The sequence below is a fragment of the Macaca mulatta genome, chromosome 5 (genome assembly GCF_049350105.2).
Source record: "Macaca mulatta isolate MMU2019108-1 chromosome 5, T2T-MMU8v2.0, whole genome shotgun sequence".
Classification (NCBI taxonomy): Eukaryota; Metazoa; Chordata; class Mammalia; order Primates; family Cercopithecidae; genus Macaca; species Macaca mulatta.
Genome location: NC_133410.1, coordinates 81,458,122 through 81,478,373, shown reverse-complemented (window position 1 = coordinate 81,478,373; position 20,252 = coordinate 81,458,122). Strand labels below are relative to the sequence as shown.

General features: G+C 41.5%; 2 protein-coding genes across 3 annotated transcripts in view; one reads left to right on the top strand and one right to left on the bottom strand.

The window, feature by feature from the left end:
- Positions 1 to 20,252, bottom strand: part of SGCB (sarcoglycan beta) — a 58,116-nt gene that overhangs the window by 17,865 nt on the left and 19,999 nt on the right. The gene's annotated exons all lie outside the window — the stretch shown is intronic.
- The window catches only part of SPATA18 (spermatogenesis associated 18), a 45,749-nt gene continuing 37,890 nt past the window's right edge, over positions 12,394 to 20,252 (top strand). Inside the window, exon 1 of one of the 2 annotated variants that reach the window (XM_001092813.5) lies at positions 12,394 to 12,887. In XM_001092813.5, the coding sequence (XP_001092813.1) occupies positions 12,801 to 12,887 (87 nt within the window). In that variant the 5' untranslated portion in view covers positions 12,394 to 12,800. The remainder of the gene's footprint in view (positions 12,888 to 20,252) is intronic. The other variant, XM_078002675.1, reaches the window with a different exon arrangement.

Here is a 20,252-nt window from a genome sequence, read left to right as displayed (position 1 = left end):
GCTGAATCACTTCTAATAAGCATCTTTGGGCCCTAGTACTGTCTAATTCAGTAGGAGTCAGTACCTAGCTGGTCATCAGTCTCTCTGCATTTCTTTTGTCCCGAATGCTGGAACCACTTGACTCATATTTCTAGACTCACTCCTCTCTGAGTCTGTGGGACAAATCTGCATTTTAGGCAGGAAAACTCTTAAGTTAAAGCCCAATGATGCAGGAGTCAGCAGTAAGGCTCTGTGTTAATATTCTGCCTGTGGTCTCATTGATCAATTTGCACAACTAGGCTCTTAACTGATTCTGAGTTCCTGTCTCCTAGTCCTTAATTCCTACGCTTTGCATTTTTCTCTCTGCTGGGAAAGTTCTTCTTTCCTGGCTCGCACACTCTTATTCATCCTTCAAGAATCTATTAAACATCGTATTTTCTGTAAAGGCTTCAGAGGCTCCCACAGATTTATTCCTTAACTCTGTGCCTAGCCTTTTGTAGCACTTCAGATTGCATTCTATTTTTATCTTGTCTACCTACTGACTTCATTCAAAAGATGGTGTGTTCTATCTGGAAGGTAGGTGTCTTACTCATCGTTCAATCTCCAATGTCTGGCACAGTAATTAAACTTAATAAATATCTTAGAAATCTTCCCAGTATCCCAATTTCTAAGCCCTGACTTGATTTTGCCAACCTCCCTCCCACTTAGGTGGTAAGACACCTGGTAGCCAATTTTCCTGAAACCAAATGCCCCTTTGGCTATCTGAACATCCCCTTCTCTTGGATTCTTTCCTCATTGCTGATGTCCATCTCTGACAGGACATCCCACTATTCTTAATGCCAATTTCTATTCTCTTTTAAAGAGATCCAATTTACTCACATGACCACATTTTAATGTGGGTTATTTTCAAATGTACTATTGTCAGCTTTTTTTCTCCCTGAAATAATGACATTTAAAGTCAACTATGTGCCTGGCAATGCCTCTTTTACAAATGAAGAAATCAAGACTTGTAGAGGTTAAATGGCTGACCATATTTTCAACTACTAAGGAGCCAGTATTGAATCTAGGTTCATCTGACTAGTCTTTGCTCTTTCTGCCATACATCACGGCCTTTAATTTTGCGCTTTTTTTTTTTTTTTTTTTTTTTTTTTGCCTTTTGCATGATATTAGCATTTGGAAGCACAAAACAGAGCTCCCCAGGGCTGGAGTATGAGTCAGATTATGAAGACACTTACACCTTTGTTCACTTTTCAGTGGTTTGAATAGTGCCCTGCAAAAAGACATATCCAAGTCCTAACCTCCAGTATCTGTGAATGTGGTGTTACTTTGAAACAAAGTCTTTGCAGATTGTTATAGAATGAATGTTTGTGTCTCCCCTGAATATTTCATATGTTGAAATCTTAGCCCCTAATGTGATGATATTAGGAGATAGGACCTTTAGACGCTGACTTAGTTCATTTTGTGCTTCTATAACAGACTATCTGAGAATGAGTAATTTATAAAGCACAAAAATTTATTTTCTCACAGTTCTGGAGGCTGAGAAGTACAAGCAGGTTCAGTTGTCTGACAAGGATCTGGTCTCTGTTTCCAGGATGTTACCTTGAACACCTTGTCATCCTGAGGGGAGGAATGCCATGTCCTCACATGGCAGAAGGGAGATAATGGGTGAAAAAAGACAAAACTCCATCAAGCCCTTTTGTAATGGCATTAATCTATTCATGAGGGCCAAGCCCCCATGACCTAAACACTTCCCAGAAGGCAACACCTCCCAATGCTGTTGCATTGGAGATTAAATTTCCAAACATGAATTTTTGGGGACACATTCACATTACAGAAGGAAGTGATAGGTGATTAGCTATGTTCTCATGAATGGGATTAGTGCCTTTATAAAATAGATCCAAGAGGATGGGTTTGTTCCTTCCACGATGTGAGGACACAGTGACATCTATCAATCAGGAAACAGGCCTTCACCAGACACTAAATCTCTAAGCATGTTGATCTTGGAGGTCCCAACCTCCAAAGCTGTGAGAAATAAATCTCTGTTGTTTATAAGCCACCTAGTCCATATTCTGTTATAGCAGCCCAAATGGACTAAGTCAGATGTTATTAAGGATCTTGAGATCACTGTGAATTTAGGATGAGCCCTTATCCTTATCCTTATAAGAGGGCAGGACGGCAACATACACAAAGGTGATATGAACATAGAAGCAAAGATTGGAGTGATCACTGTACTAGGCAAGGAATACCAATAATTGCCAACTGCTACCAGAAGCTAAGAAAGAGGGATGGAGCAGATATACCCTTAGAGCCTCCAGAAGGCTCTGATTTCTTCCTTCTAACCTCCGGAACTGTAAGACAACAAATATCTGTTGTTTAAAGCCACCAAGTTTGTGTGTTACAAATACACACTTCAAGCCCAAGAACTCAAAATCTTTCTTCCCAGTCTAGTCCCCCTATGTTCCCTTAGTGAATGATATCACCATCTAGTCAGACACCTCAAAGTAGTTCTACACTATTTCTAGAATGATCTTTCTAAAATACAAATCTGATCATGTCACTCCTCACCCTCAAGCTTATCATACTCCAAATAAAATTTAAGCTCCTTATATTAGTGCATAAGGCCCTTCACCAAAAGTATAGAACCTTTTGGTCCTTCTGCCCCTTGTTAGCCTTGTTTCCTGCACGTCCCACAAATACATCCAACTACAGAGGAGTCAGAGAATCAGAGACAAAGTAATCTATCCCTTTATCCATGTGCAATATTTGCAGCCCCCATCTAGTTGCCTGAGCTCATCAAGTTCTTAATGGCTCAGTTCCTTTGCTTATGTGGCTCTTTCTCCTTTTAATCTAGCTGTTCTCTACTTGTCCACTAAAACTCAGATCAAGGGATATCTCTTCTGAAAAGCCTTTCTTAAACCTTCTCCCAGTCATACATTTCTGATTTGTGTGCCCCTCTCTGTGATCCCCAAGCATGCTGCTATTGTCACATCACACTATACTGAAATTTATGTATTTGTCCATCTGTTTTACTTATCTGTGAATTCATGCCTCTCCAGATTCTTCCCATTTTTCAGGACGAACCTCAGTCCTATCTCCTCCTGACAATCACAGCCTGTCCTTATTGCTCTTTCCTTTTAACTTTTCACTAATTTGCTGTAACACCCCATTTAATACTTAATGCAGTATCTCATTACTTTACTTTTCATGATATACAGTTTGCTTCTGATTAGACTGAGTTCCTTACAAAGCAGAGGCAATGTGTTATTATTTTCCATGTTGCTCTAAGTCCTGAACACATTAAGAACCAAGTACATAATACATACTTAATAACTCTGATGGATATTAAATTAATTTTTTCTACTGGGTAAAAAATATTACTAGCATCTAAGTATTTCTGATGTCGGTATCTAATACTCACCATACCGTAACCCAGAGAAGGCCACTAGACTAAGTCTCATCTCTTTATCTTCTATGTGCTCTTTCTGGGTCCAGTTCTGCCCCTTCCATACTTAACCTCTGTGACCTCCAATGTGATATAAAAGAGACCCAATCATACAGTTTTTCTGTTTACAGCCCTTTGCTGCCTCCCCACTGCCTATGAAATAAAGATCAATTCCTTTAGCCTGATATATAAGTTGAAACCAGGACTATCTTTGCAGTCTTGTCTCTGATTCCCTGACTACTCTGTAGTTACATTGGACTACTATTTGTCATTTTCTGCCCCTCCATTCAATTTCATGCCCCTTTGCTATGATTCCTCCTGTTTCAATTTGCTCTTCTCTTCTTGGTGAACGTCTCTCCATCTTTCCAAAACAGGATCTAAACATCACCTTTCTATGACTTTCCCTGATCCTTTTTCAGAAGATGGGAAAGGAGGCAAAGGAGGAGTCATTGTTTCCGCAGAACATTTATCTACTCTAACTGATCACATTGAACTATGATTGTTTTTCTCTCTCTTGAATAGATTATGAGATCCTAGGGAGCAGAGACTGAGCTTAATTCTACCCATGCTTAAGGCAGATGGTTGTGTCACACTAGAAATCCAGTAAATGTTTATTAAAAGTGCTGAAAAGGATCTATTTTAACATTACTCATCCTAGGGATTGTCTCATGCTATCCCATATCCCTCTCCCGATGTGCTTAAGGACATCTTGCAAGGTGGACCATACCCACTGTGTCTCTGCAATAGCTTAATGTGTCCTGAGCTCCTCCTCTGGGGATTTTCACAGAACCATGACCTTGCCATTGCATTTAGCTAGCAGAGCTGAAAAGATGGAGGGTGAGGACGCCTTCTTTTCTGAAAAACCTGTGATGTAAACCTGGGTTGCGATAGGAAAAATAGTTTTCAGCTCTCTAAAATCACACTACATCTACCTTGGGTTTTTTCTCCTTCTAATCTGTATTTGTTGCAAATGTTTTATAGTTTATTTAGGTGCTAAGGTGATACACTTGTGATATATTTAAAATTTCCTCTTGTTTTTATAGTTTAATCAATAGTGCACATGAAATAATTGTACAAAAAAATTCTGAACTGCTGCTCTGAGTGGGTAGTGCTTGATATGACACAGGAAACAGCATTCTTGCTTCTGTCAGTGGGGTAACCTGCCTCCCGCTCGGTTCCCAATAAATTCATTTGTTCTCCAAGGGGTGTTTTTTAGAAAATATTTCCTTTCCCTTAATGTGTCAGAGAAAAGGACAAAACAGAACTCCTGAAAGGAGAACACAGAGCACTCAGGTTAGAAAACACTTAGTGGACAAAGAAGTGTTTTGCTACCTACAAGAACGAAGTGCCTCTGAGCACGAAGGGCCTAAGCATTACCTTGGATAAACATTGCATTTAAAGGCAACTTTATGCAAGTGGGTCAGCAAAGACTAAAAGATTTTCTTCAAATAGTAATACAGGCCCTGATCCAAAGACACAAAATCCAAACACAGACAGCAAAAGGACAAGAATACCATGGCTCAGCCAGGAAAGGATGAGGAGTGCTTACAAGAGCATCCAAGCCAAACATAGGTTGTTCTTATCAGTCCCTTGGCTAAGGGTTAGCAACTGTCCTTAGGAAGACTAGAAATTAAGATGAAAATCCTACTGCATAATATAATCCCCTGTAATTTATTGCATATATTTATGTTTGGTGTAGTGTGAACTAAATATACATAGCTCTCACTTCAGCTCAGTTCAGGCAGTGGATTCAGCCTATCTTTTGTTGGCTTCTTAAAATACCCAGTTAAAAATCTTTTAAGCTGGCTGATGTAGGTAAAAATCCAGGGTAGACAAAATTAAAATCTATTCCAAGGCTGGGCATGGTGGCTTACGCCTGTAATCCCAGCACTTTGGGAGGCTGAGGCGGGCCAGTCACTTGAGGTCATGAGTTTGAGACCAGCCTGACCGACATGGAGAAACCCCATTTCTACTAAAAATGTAGTTAGCCGGGCGTGATGGTGCATGCCTGTAATCCCAGCTACTCGGGAGGCTGAGGCAGGAGAATCGCATGAACCCAGGAGGTGGAGGTTGAAGTGAGCCAAGATGATGCCATTGCACCCCAGCCTGGGCAACAAGAGTGAAACTCTGTCTCAAAAACAAACAAACAAACAAACAAACAAAAACCCTGTTCCATCTAGATACTCAACACATTACCCTTTCTAGAACAAATCACTCCTGGCTAAATAGTATATTATGACACCGTAAGAAACACCAATTGGCTGTTAAAATTGCCTTCTATCTCAGTGGATTATGACATCAGATACAAAGCAGCCAATCGCATCCTTTCCTTTCCATTCCGTTTCCTTTTCCTTCCTCCTTTCCTCCTCCTGGCCCCCAACTTGTTTCTTCTTTCTTATGTGCCAGTTGCTGTGCTGAGGATATAAAGCTAAATAAGCTTCTCTCCTTTTCTTCATGAAACTCAAAAGCTTAGATAGGAAGTAAATAAATATAATATAGCATGATAATTACAAGAATATTAACATGTCCAAAAGTTAGAGAGAGAAAGCATAAAGGAGAAAGTGATGAGCTCTGAGGGTTTGAGGTAATTAGGAAAGGTTTATCAGTTTAAGCTAGGTTTAAATTTATTAAAAATGCAACTATAGAGAAATTCCTTGTTTATTGACTGGAGGTTAGAAATAGTAGTTATTCTAGCAAGCTTGCAGAATAAATTTTACTAAAAAAGGGTGCCCAGCTTTTGGTGATTGTCTAATGCGCTCAAAATCAAGGCTTGACCTAAAGTGAACTGTCAACCAAAAATTGAAACAAAGAGCAAGATTTGCTCAATCATGAACCTAATCAGTATGGCAAAACAGTATTAAAGACTGTTAGAACTGCAGGGGATCTTGCAGCTCATCTAGTCCATATTACTCATTTTATAGATGAAAAAAAATGTCTCCTAGTGATTAAAGATTTATATAAAGTCATAAGAATTCACTAATTGGCAGAGTGTGAGATAAACCAACAGTGTTCATGTTTTGAGTTTGCTGTTCTTTCAACTTCTCCTAAAATTGTTTAATTAGTAATATCCTAAAATAATCAAATTGGGACAAAATTTGAGCATCAAAATATTCCCCAAAGAGAATCATTACTTATCTGGTATTTTCTGTCATATGTGAAAAAAAGGAGACTTATCAACATTTATTTATTTATTTATTTATTTATTTATTCATTTATTTGAGACAAAGTCTCGCTCTGTCACCCAGGCCAGAGTGCAATGGCGCCATCTTGGCTTACTATAACCTCTGCCTCCTGGGTTCAAGTGATTCTCATGCCTCAGTCTCCCGAGTAGCTGGGACTACAGATGTGCACCACCTAATTTTTACATTTTTAGTAGAGATAGGGTTTTGCCACGTTGGCCAGGCTGGTTTCAAACTGCTGGCCTCAAGTAATCTGCCTGCCTTACCCTCCCAAAGTGCTGAGATTACAGGCATGAGCCACCACTCCCGACCAAGGCTTATCAACTTTTAAAATAGAATCGCAGTCATATTGACTACATGCTTATAATTTAAAACACATGGACTCTTTAATCAGAAATATAAGCTATTTGCACTCCAGGCTTTTGCTCTGTCTTAAATTGATTGCTATTTAGCACCCACCCATCAAAAGCTCTGCAGAGGGGACCATCATTAAGGGCACTTATGAAGACATCCACTTATTCCAACAGGTATGCAAATTCTAAGCTTGTATCAGATGACATCACCTGAGAACTAAAAATGGGGTGTCAATTACTTGGCCTGCTCTTTGATGCTCTTTCTAGCATTACTCTAGTAATGCTTTCTAGCATTTCTCTCTAGTAATGCTCTCTAGCATTTCTAGTAATGCTCTTTCTAGCATTACTCCTTCAGCATTGATCAAAGATGGTTTCACAAAACAATAATATCAAGATTTTTTCTATATATTTTTAAAAAAGGTTTATTAAGATATCTTTCATCTAGGTTGTCCAATACTCTTTGGAAATGAGCAAATACATTTTACATTGGTACCCAGAAAATGTGTTTTCATTGAAAGAGCTCGTATGTATACTTTAAACATCAATCATTATCATAAAACTCATTTTCCTTTCTGCTTTGCCTTCCACTAAGCCCAGAAAGAAATATGAAATGTGGCTTTTAGTACATGGGCATACATTTTGGGCATATTTGCTTTTTCCTCTAAAAAATATTACTAATCTGACAGTATTTTCAAGTGTCTTGCTATCAGCCATCTCAGACACTTTTTTTGGAAGTACTGGGGTAGGGAGGGTAAATAATGAATAAACATGTGAAACATTTCCTGTATTTTGATCATCAGGAGAAAGACCAATGCTTCTTATCATAAACACAAGTTCCTGCTATACACAACACATCTCTTGAATTCTAGTGAAGCCAGGATGTACATTAAATGACTGCAAGCCTTAAAGGTCTTGAATCTAATTGTGAAGCTGGGGCATATGTAGAGATAAATATCAGGGAGCATATGCTAAGGTGATTTCAAAGATCCGTTCTATCTTAAGACACTGTAAGTCTAATTATTAAATGAGCAATACAGACATTTAGTCAAAGCATGTTCTGTTTTGAGGCAGCTGCTTAAATATTGATATTTTAGCCGACATTTTTCTTTCTGAGGGTGGTAAAATTTTGGGGTAACTGTATTAGTCCATTTTCATGCTGCTGATAAAGATATATCCAAGACTAGGCAATTTTAAAAAGAAAGAGGTTTAATGGACTTACAGTTCCACATGGCTGGGGAGGCCTCGCAATCCTGGCAGAAGGCAAGGAGGAGCAAGTCACATCTTACATGGATGGCAGCAGGCAGAGAGAGCTTGTGCAGGAAAATTCCCCTTTTTTAAAAACCACCAGATCTTGGGAGACTTATTCACTATCATGAGAACAGCATGGGAAAGACCTGCATCCATGGTTCAATTACCTCCCACCGGGTCCCTCCCATAGCACATGGAAATTCAAGATGAGATTTGGGCAGGGACACAGCCAAACCATTTCATTGCGCCCCTGACCCCTCCTAAATCTCATGTTCTCACATTTCAAAAGCAATCATGTCTTCCCAACAGTCCCCCAAAGTCTTAACTCATTTCAGCATTAACTCAAAAGTCCACAGTCCAAAGAAGGACTAGACAAGGCAAGTCACTTCTACCTATGAGCCTTTAAAATCAAAAGCAAGTTACACGTTGTGCACATGTACCCTAGAACTTAAAGTATAATAAAAAATAAAATCAAAAGCAAGTTATTTACTTCCTAGGTACAAAGGGGGTACAGGCATTGGGTCAATACAGGCATTCCAAATGGAAGAAATTGGCCAAAACAAAGGGGCTACAGGCCTCATACAAGTCTGAAATCCAGTCGGATAGTCAAATTTTTTTTAATTTTTTTAATTTTTAAATTTTTTTTTCTTTTTGAGACAGAGTCTTGCTCTGTTGCCCAGGCTGGAATGCAGTGATGTCATCACGGCTCACTGCAACCTCCATCTCCCCGGTTCAAGTGATTCTCCTGCCTCAGCCTCCCAAGTAGCTGGGATTACAGGCACCCACCACCACACTCAGCTAATTTTTGTATTTTTAGTAAAGACAGGGTTTTGCCATGTTGGCCAGGGTGGTTTCAAACTCCTGACCTCAGGTGACCTGCCTGCCTCGGCCTCCCAAAGTGCTGGATTACAGGTGTGAGCCACTGCATCCTGCCAGTCAAATCTTAAAGCTCCAAAATGATCTCCTTTGACCCCATGTCTCACATCCAGGTCATGCTGATGCAAGAGTTGGGTTCCCATGGTCTTGGGCAGCTCTGCCCCTGTGGCTTTGTAGGGTACAGCCTCCCTCCGGGCTGCCTTTACAGGCCAGTGTTGAGTGTCTGTGGCTTTTCCAGGCACACAGTACAAGCTTTCAGTGGATATAGCATTCTAGGGTCTGGACGACGGAGGCTTCTCACAGCTCCACTAGGCAGTGCCACAGTAGGGACTCTTTGTGGGGGTTCGCCCCCACATTACCCTTCTGCACTGCCCTAGCAGAGGTTCTCCATGAGGGCCCCACCCCTACAGCAAACTTTTGCCTGGGCATCCAGGTGTTTCCATACATCTTCTGATATCTAGGCAGAGGTTCCCAAACCTCAACCCTTGACTTCTGTGCACTCACAGGCTCAATACCACATGAAAGCTCTGAAGGCTTGAGGCTTATACTCTCTGAAGCCATGGCCAGAGCTCTACATTGGCCCCTTTCAGCCATGGCTGGAGTGGCTGGGATGCAGGGCATCAAGTCCCTAGGCTGCACTGGAGACATGCCCTGGAGATATTTTCCCCATTGTCTTGGGGGTTAACATTTGGCTCCTTGTTACTTATGCAAATTTCTGTGGCCCGCTTGAATTTCTCCTATGAAAATGGGATTTTCTTTTCTATTGCGTTGTCAGGCTGCAAATTTTCTGAACTTTTATGCTCTGCTTCCCTGACAAAACGGAATGCCTTTAATAGCACCCAAGTTACCTCTTGAATGCTTTGCTGACTTACAAATTTCTTCTGCCAGATACCCTAAATTATCTCTCTCAAGTTCAAAGTTCCACAAATCTCTAGATCAGGGGCAAAATGCTGCCAGTCTCTTTGCTAAAACATAAAAGGAGTAACCTTTGCTCCAGTTCCCAACAAGCTCCTCATCTCCACCCACCTCAGCCTGGATTTCATTGTCCATATCATTATCAGCATTTTGGTCAAAGCCATTTGACAAGACTCTAGGGAGTTCCAAACTTTCCCACATTTTCCTGTCTTCTTCGGAGTCCTCCAAACTGTTCCAACCTCTGCCTGTTACTCAGTTCCAAAAATACTTCCACATTTTTGGGTATCTTTTCAGTGGAGTCCAACTCCCCATAAGAATTTACTGTATTAGTTGGTTTACGTGCTGCTGATAAAGACATGCACGAGACTGGGCAATTCACAAAAGAAAGAGGTTTAACGGACTTACAGTTCCACCCAGCTAGGGAGACCTCACAATCACGGCAGGAGGAAAGGAGGAGCAAGTCACATCTTATATGGGTGGCAGCTAGCTTGTGCAGGGAACATTCCCTTTTTCGAAACCACCAGATCTTGTGAGACTTACTCACTATCACAAGAACAGTACAGGAAAGACCTGACTCCATGATTCAATAACCTCTCGCTGGACCCCTCCTACAACACGTGGGAATCCCAGATGAGATTTTGACAAGGACTCAGCCAAACTATATTAGTAACTGTTTTGTGTAACTTTTTTCTGAATAAGCTATCATAGAAACAATTCATGTTCATGGTAGGAACTTGAAAAAAATCAGAAAAATATAAAAGAGCAATTAAAATAACCCACAATTGTACCTTGGGTTCACATTGTGCAGTTTAACACAGTATATACAATTTAGTGTTCTGCCTTTTTCGTTATAGTGAAAATTTCTAGATAGTATATATTCTACAATAACAAGATTTTTATTGTGCAACATTTCATTGAATGATGTGCTCAACCATTGCCCTATTGTTGGAGGTTTAGATTTTTTACAACTAGTTTTCTTTATTAAATATAAACTAATACTAATCTACATTCCTAATAATAGCGAACATAGGTCAGTATTAGTTTATATTTAATAAACAGCAATTACTACAGCAATTTCTACAGCATAGGCCCAGCATTGTACTAAATACTTTACATGAATTATCTTACTAAGTTTCATAATAATCCTATGAAAGAATTATTTTCCTTTTACAGATGATGAAACCAAGGATTACAGGCGAATTAAGGTGCTCACAGCAAGAAAAAATACTTTACGTCTAATTTATCTGACACAAATGTTCCAATATGATTTTTTTATGAATAAGTAAATGGGACTGTTCAAAGATTCCAAATGCCTATTGAAATATGTAATTATTAGGTCCAAATTGAGAAATTTGAGGCTTTTCTCAATTCATTATATACATATATGTGTATATGTATGTTATATACATATATGAAGTTGTTTAATGAATATTTAGTTGTTTTGTTGAGGGGGTATTTTTAACATTAGAAATTATTATTCTACTCCGATCAAATAACATGTTACCCTTATAACATATACCCTTACTATACCGTTATAGTCCTTATTTTGTGGTCTACAGAAAATAGTAGGAACACAGGCTCCAAAACTGAGCCTTTCATTTCCATTAGCAGATAGTAAAACCACTGTAATCAAGAGAAATAAAAAACAAGAGGTGGTGAAAATTCTTGATTTTACAATACTTGAATATATGCAGTGTTCACAGATTTTCAAGTACCTACAGAGATGAAACTAAGTTAAACTAGCTAGCTAACCAGCTGAGGCTCTGCTCCCCACCGCTGTTTTAAAGAATGGATAGGAATGGTTTACAATCAGCACATTTTTTGATGGTATATAAAAGAGCTTGCTTCGAAAGAGCTTAAAGATGGTCGAAATGGTTTCCTAAGTAGTTGAATCCATTTCTGTAGCAGAATACACACTTTTGAAATACTGCCAAACTAGGTCAAGAAAGTCCCAATTAGAGAATTCGGCATGAAATGAAGCTTTAGAGTGCTCAATGACTCTTTAAAAAAATAATAATAATACGAAAATATACACTTTTAGTATTATTATCCAAACCTGAGGGATTAACTTTAATTTGTGAACATCCTGGACCTAAACTCTATTGACTTGGGTACCCAGTGGGTCAAGGAACAAAGCAAAAGCTAGAAGTAGGAAGTACTGAAATTTTAGTTACAAGTTTCATACAGGTAAACCCAAGGCGCTACAAATGAATAATTAAAGGAATGAAACGAGAAAGAATAAAGGAGCCAAAGAGATGATCTCCTGAGACAGCCTTGCCCCAAACTTCTATGACGACTTAACTGCTGCTTTTCTGGACACGCGTGGGCACCCAGAACCCCCGAATGGGGAGGAATGCTCTAGGTGCCCTGCTGCCCTCCAGCCCGTGCGACGGCGCGTCTCAGTCCAGCCCGGGCGGGGGGGCGCGCGGCTGTCACCCAGGGCGGGGCGGCGCGGGCGTTGCCACGATGCGGGCCGCGCGCGTCCCTGGCAGCCAACGCGTCCACGTCAAGGTTTGTTTAATAATCGCCAGGGTATTTATGGCCGGGCTCAGGCGGCTGCTGGGGAGCCAGGAGACTGCGCGGGGCGGCGGATGAGGGGCTGTGGCTGCGGCCCAGGGCACCTCCCCCCCGGCTTCCCGAACCCGGCCCGGTCCGACCCGAGGGGGAGGATGGAAACACCTGCCGCGTTCTGAGCCACCCACAAGAGAACACCCTTCCCGCCATATCACCCCACGGTCCTGCGGAGGCCACCGCCTGGTCCCCCCACGTCTCCATCACGCAGCGTGGGGCCGTGCGGTATAGTGAGCGATGGCGGAAAATCTGAAAAGACTGGTCTCAAACGAAGCTTTACGAACGTTGCAGGAAAAGCTAGACTCCTGGCTGAAGGAGTACAACGTGAGTCTGGGTAAAAAACCCCCGGGGCTCGCCCTCCCGTAGGTTCCAGCACAGCCCTCGTCGGGGATTTCTTAGGGCTGGAGTTGGTGGCCACTTTGCAAAGCCTCCGAGGTTGTGATTCCTAACCAGGACCTCAGCCTTCGACCGGGATCGCTGGGGAAGGAAGGACATGTGTGTACGTGCCCTTGTCTCCCAGCTTAGCGAGGCGGCGCGCGGGTGGCGCGGCCTGCGGAGCGCGGCACTAGGCTGCGGAGAGATTGGAGAGTGCGTCCAATCTGTGGTAACTAAGGACGCCGGCGACCTAGCAACGGGGAAGCCCTGTGGTCTGCGACTGGTTTGGTCACGCCGGCCACTCTTTCCAATCCCCCTCGCCAGCGCAATCCACACCGCCTCCTTCCCCAACCCCGAATTATTTTTTACTACAACCCTCTCCTGCCCAGGGTTTGTATCAGAATGGATTTGTATAAACACACACCCAGTAGTTATTTACCCAGAAATACGCGAAACGGACACTTGTTAACGTTGCGGGTTTCACTTGCATGCTGGTGGGCCTGGCAATTGAGGCACAGTTCCAACACCAGGGCGGATTCAGGCCTTTTTCCAGGCATTTGTGAGAAGCCAGTATTCTGTCACCAAACCCATGAGCACTTTTCAAATCTCATTAATCCCTACCCGCACCCTGGCTCCCCATAATTCCCTCTTCCCCCCAAACAGAACTCTTCAGTGTTGAATTTGCTTTACATTCGGTCGGTCCGTCTTAATATAAATAGGGATTTCCCCTCTTACATAGTAAATGGAGGGGTCGGCAAAAAGAACTGTGGACCGGAAATTAGCCCCCTCCCCCCCTTGTTTCTACATTTGGCTCTGCATAGAACTAGCTGAATGACGGTGTCAAATTAGTTTACTTCTCTGGGTCTTAGTACCTCATCTATGGAATAGCAGAGATTGGTCTAGATGGTATGTAAATTTTCTGTTCAGATTTTAATTTTTTGAGCCTAGATTAGCTTGTTTCTGAGATCCTGCCTGTTATGAGGTCCTTAGGCTTCCCCATTCACCCTTTAACCAGTGCTCCTGAAGTGGAGGGGAGCTCAAAGAGCAGCTACAGCTTTCTCCTTAGCCTTCCTTTCTAGTGTTTCCTGTTCAATCTCTTTGCTCCCTTTTAAAGAACCAGCACTGACCATTCCTTCTCCATTAAGAATTCTGGAAAGTTAAAATGACCTCTTTATCATAAAAGACTTGGGTTCCCCCCAACTAATTTTAAAAGTACCTACTACCTAGTCTCAGGAGGTTGAGAATAAGAAATCCTAACATGTATACAGTATTTACCCCCCCTTTTTTTTTGCCCAGTGGCCTAACCAAACTCTGAATTTTAAAAAACATGTTGTTTGTCACAATGTTTATTACAAATAGCTCTAGTATTTGTCTGGAACTAATAAACAATTACTTTAGAAACTCCCTGTAAGTAATGAGAAGTGCCTTCATTTATTACATTTTCCTGTCTTGATAACATCCCATTCTCTGCTGTCATTAAAACCATTTCCATCCAGCTGTTCCCTTCATCTCTCCACAGTAGAGACTGTACTCACAACCACGAGTTTTTTTTATACCTTGTGGCCACTCCCCAGGTTCCATCATTTCTCTTGAGTTTGCAGGCATCTTTATCACATTGGAATGTTGACACCTGTATTCTTCCCCCTCCACTCCTGCTTCATCTCTTACAAGTATACTGATGAATCTTATTTCTATAGGATATGTTCCCATCTGAGCTCTCACTTCTCCAGCTGCCCATTGGTCATCTTTCAATAGTGAATGCTATTGAAATGCTCAAAATGCTCAAAGTCAAATCTGTTCAAAATGGAATTTAGCCTTTTCATGCCCCAACTACAGGCCTCCTTTCTAAGTAGTCTTAGTAGTCATTACTAAGTCTAAGTAGTCATTATGTACTCCACTCCCTTTTCACCATCATAGTCTGTTGGTTCTAACTTCAAAGTTCATACAGAATCTAAACACTTTTCACCAACCCCACTGCTACCACCCTTCTCCATCCTTGATCATCTTTCACCTGGATTATTACAAAAGTAACAACCCAAAGAGACTCTTCTAAATGTCAAGTCAGATCAAGTTACTCTTTTTGCAAGACACTCCAAATTTCCTATTTCAGTCAGAAGAAGCCAAAGCTCTTACAATGACCTTCAAAGTCCTACACAATTGTGCCCCTTTAAGCTCTTTAACCTTATCTGTTACTTTCTCCCTTGCTCAGCCCGCTCCAGCAGTACCAGCCTTCTTGCTTGTCCTACAGCAGTGCTGTCCAATAGAACTTTCTATGATGATGGACAGGTTCTATATCTGCATTGTGCAATATGGTAACTATTGGGCACTTGAAATGTGGCAAGTGCACACTGAAGAACATAATTTTTAATTTGACTTAAGTCCAATTTAAATTCAGATAGCCACATGTAGCTCATGGCTACTGTCTCAGAAAGCACAGTTCTAGAGATGCCAGACATGCTTCTGCTTCAGGGCATTTTGCACTCATTGTTTTCTCTGCCTGGAAAACTTTTCCCCTGTTGATATTTGAGTGAGATAGGAACATCCTCATTTTCTTTGGAGAGCTTTATTTCTTAGAAAGGTTAACAACCTGCAGGCTGCGACGTAGACAGGAATTAATGCTGAATGGGTTGGCCATGTGTATACATATTCAACAGGTTATAGGAGGAGCTATGAATATTCATGAAGGGGGAACTCTCACATGCACAGTAAGCAAACACGCATGTTACATTCATCCTATATTCATTTTGGGGTAGAGGCTTAACATTTAAATGTATTACAATTAGGCCCTATACATCAAAGGTGGAGGCAGGGACATGAAGGAACTTAGTGTGCAGCCTCTGCGGATCGACCAGAACCAGCCTATTGTCCATGGTCTCTTATCAGCAGAAAGTTACTGAAATCAGTAACTTATCCAGTCGAAGTTGCAGTTATGGACTGTGGAACAGGGGAGGGGATCAGTTGGTCAGAGTCTGGTAGTCAGTGAGTTGCAATTGTTTTAACATTGTTTATCTCAAGGCCAGTGCTTGCTTAGCTGCTAGATAAAAAGAAAAAACCTTTTGACAGTTAGAACATAGTTGATTCTTTATGTGTAGGGGTATGTGACTTAATGCTTGCCTGGCATGGCCTTAGGTCTTTATCTTATTGCTGCAAAGAGTCTGTTACATTAGTCTTAAGATCTCTATTTTAACAGTAGCTTCATGCAGTCCAGAAAATGTTGCCTCTAACAGAACTAGCAGTATTATTACAGCAATCATGGTAACAAAAGGAGGCTCTTAGCCCATATCTGTGTCACAGGGGTTAGTAGCTTTAAAAGAACATGTCTTTATGTTAATAATGTTGGTGGTTATATTCCTGAATATTTTATTCTTTTCTGTTAACTCTTGATTTCCTATCTGCGCAAAGCCATTAGAATGTGTTTGAAGTTTACTTATTTCAGTTTTACACTTATAACATGGAAAGTTCTTATTCATTTCCCTGCCTTCATTCATGCCCACTTCCAATCCAACTTTGATTCAGCTGTTTGAGGCATCATTTTTATGGCTCTCATTGCCAATACTAGTGATTCTCAACACAGGCAAGGCATTGTCCCCTAGAACATTGTTTTTAAAACTTACCTATAGGACTCAATGCATTTTACTTCACAATATAGCACACATAAACTCTTATACATATAAACTCAAGTTCCACTGATAATTACCTTTACTCATTATGGTGTGTTTTTCTATTTTCTTTTTAGTATTATTTGCTGTTTGAGACTCACTAAATTGATTTTGTTACCCACTAATGCTGTGGTTATCAATCTTCATTGCACATAGGAATTATCCAGAAAGCTTTTATATTTCCAAAGACCAGGTCCCACATGAGAGCAATTAAATCCATTTCTAGGAGTGGGAGCCCACAAAGCTCCTCAAGCAAAGGCTTTCCTGAAACTTCATGGCCCTTACCAGCTTCTCTTTTGAGTTTTACCTCTGAAATCTGGACGAATTTTCTTATAGTAAATAGCATGTGTTTTTGCATTTATTTTCATGTTTATCTTAGACTATAAATTCCTCCAGGGCAGGAGACATTGTGTCCCTAGCATCCAGTGCATAGTGGCCTCTCCATAAAATTTCTTCAGAGTATAAATGCATGAATAAGCCATGCCCTTCTGCTTCTTGAAACCATCTCCTTCTTCGGCCTCCTTATTCTTCTTCATCTTGCTTCCTGGGTGTCCTCTTATTTCTGACTGCTCTTATTTTGTTTTTTATCCAGTGGCTCTTCTTACTTAGAGCACTTCTGACACAGCAAAATTGCCCCTCGCTCTGCCCTCAGCCCTCTCCTCACTCTTTTCTCTCCCTAGTAATCTCATCTGTGCATGTGGCTTCTGCGCCCTCCCACTTGCTGAAGCCTTCCAAAGCCACTCCTCCCAGTCCTGTCTCTCTTCTAAGCTCCAGACTTACTTTCCATCTGCTTTGGGGAAAGCATTGTTGTTGAGAGCTCAGCTGCAGTGCTGGAGGCTGCAGGAATGGGTCTGCACTATTGTCTCTTCAAATTACTTAATTTGTTTTTCCTTAGTGATGAATTTTGGATGATGATGGCATCCCATTTGTAGGATTGTTCTGAGGATTAAATGGAGCCACGTATATAAAGTTCTTAGCACAGGGTCTGGCTGGCATAGAGTAGGTAATTAGATCAGTAATTATTAGGTACTGCTACTGGACATTCCATCTGAAGGTCCTGCAGTCCCCCTCACTTGTTCAAACCCAAACTCAGGATCATCCCTCTCATACCTCTTACTCATTTCAAAACTCCCTGACCTTCTTAGGTAATGCTGAAATCAGCAGGAACTTTACTGGCACAGGTGTAATTTGGGGCTAGGAAAGACCTTTGGGAGACCCTTATGTCTACAGCCTCCAGCATCTCTCAGCTAGATGGTTATATCCATCTACCTCCCCACCAGACTCACTCTCCAACCCAAACTCTATCTGGTCTGCTTTTGCCAGAGAGATTTTTGTAACATGCAAAGGAAATATGAGCATGTCATACCCGCCTTCCTCTGTTGCATCCTTAAACATTTTGATGATGGAATGAAGCCCAAGACCCTTAATGTGGCCAGTCAAGTCTTTCAACTCTGGACCCTGTGCTCACTTTCCCCTGATATGCCTTGGTACCTTCTGTTTCTCCTCTTCAATTGCCCTTCCCTCTTACCCTTCACCCCTCACTAGAGGTTATTTTGCTACTCCTATAGCTTGTTATCCACTTAACAAGTGCTTAACAAGCACTTAACATAAACTCTAAGGTAATTATTTATCCCCTATGTGCCTCTTGTTCTCCATCTCACTTCCCTGTCTAATTAGTTCACTGACTGAAGACAACTTTTTTTTTTTTTTTTTTTTTTTTTTTTTTTTTTTTTAATATAGCTTTGTTTCCTGAGCTTTGTTTCCAGGGCCTTACATATAATAGGAACTCAATGATTTATGAATGGATAAATCTGGAGAGTCTGTGCTTTGGAGACAGTATAATTAGTCCATATCTTTGCTCTGTTTGTCTTGTGTGAGTATGTGGGTATGTGTTTACTTGAATAATGTGACCCTATTGCAACTTGATTATCTTGTGCAATGCTTTGTGTTTAGAAGTTGCAGCATGTTGTAACATGTCTTCGGAAGCGGAACTGTGTGACACAGGATATTCTCTCCTGTTATTTAAGTTGTGTTTAAAAACTCATTTGACCAGCATTCCTCTGGGTACCCAGTATGTACCAGGCTCTAGGCAAGGCATAGGAACAGATAGTAATGATACCACAATAATACTTCTAATTATTGTGTACCTCTTTTACACTGGACTCTGCTCATGTGATCAACTACCTCCTAAACAGGAGGAAACAGAGCCTCATATTTAAATGTCTTTTCTAAGGGAATGCAGCTGATAAGTTGAGAACCAGGTTTGAACAAAGGTCTACCTTATTCCTAAGCCACTGACTCCTTTCAGTACTGCATGCCACCTCATAGGTGCCAATTGATAAACACTTTCTGTGTCTGAGATGCTGGACATATATTATTTTGATTTAATTCTAATGCTCCACAAGGCATTATTATCCCCATTGCATGGGAGAAGAATGGGCTCAGAGAGGTTAAGTAACTTGTGCAGGGTCACACAGAACTGTAGCGCAGCAGAGCTGGGATACTCAGGTTTGCTTGACTCCCAAGCTCATTCTCCATCCACTTAACACATGGAATGATCTTGCCAGAGGGCAAAAGGCTTGTAAGTAGGTAATTGAAGTTCAGTGTAATAAGTGCAGGTATAAAATGGCCACGGCAAGGAGTGCTGAATTGAGGAAGAAATGGAGATAGCTGTTCAGGCTATGGGTTTTAAATGCTCTATCATGTCAACATTACGCTGTTAAATCATTCCTTCATCAACTGCTGTTCGGACCCTTCAATTTGCTAGGATACTAGTGGCAACAGATACAAACATGAGCAAAGCAAGATCGTTTTTAAAAAGAACTCAGGCCGGGCGCGGTGGCTCAAGCCTGTAATCCCAGCACTTTGGGAGGCCACGACAGGTGGATCACGAGGTCAGGAGATCGAGACCATCCTGGCTAACACGGTGAAACCCCGTCTCTACTAAAAAATACAAAAAACTAGCCGGGCGAGGTGGTGGGCGCCTGTAGTCCCAGCCACTCGGGAGGCTGAGGCAGGAGAATGGCGTAAACCCGGGAGGCGGAGCTTGCAGTGAGCTGAGATCACGCCACTGCACTCCAGCCTGGGCGACAGAGCGAGACTCCGTCTCAAAAAAAAAAAAAAAAAGAAAAAGAAAAAAGAAAAAAAGAACTCATGATCTTTTTGGGAGGAGAGATTAGATGGACGAGATGGAGAAAAAATGACTACAGGAGAAATCAGTGCTACAACAGAATTAGTTACCAGGTACCATTTACCAAGCATGGAAAGTAAACCAGCTGCCCTCTCAGTTACAAGTCCATCCCATCCAAACTCCATGCCAGGGGTGAAAGGCTCTCCAGGTCAACCAGGTCAACCTACCCTGCCAAACTCTCTGACTTTCTGTGCCTCTGCCACATTGACATATTCAAGGTTGCTAAACTTGTTCCTGCCACAGAACCTTTGTCCTTGCTGTTCCCACTGCCTGGCATGCTCTTTCCCTAGTGCTGTGCTTCCCTGAATCTTATAACCCAGGAATACTCAAGGGTCCCCTCCACAGAGAAGCCTTCCCTGGATGCCCTCCCCATTCACTCTTGGTCGCATCATCCAATCCTCCCTCTACTCCCAGCATGAAGCATAATCTAAAAGTCAGTATAGATAGTTTACTAGTTAAGAGCAT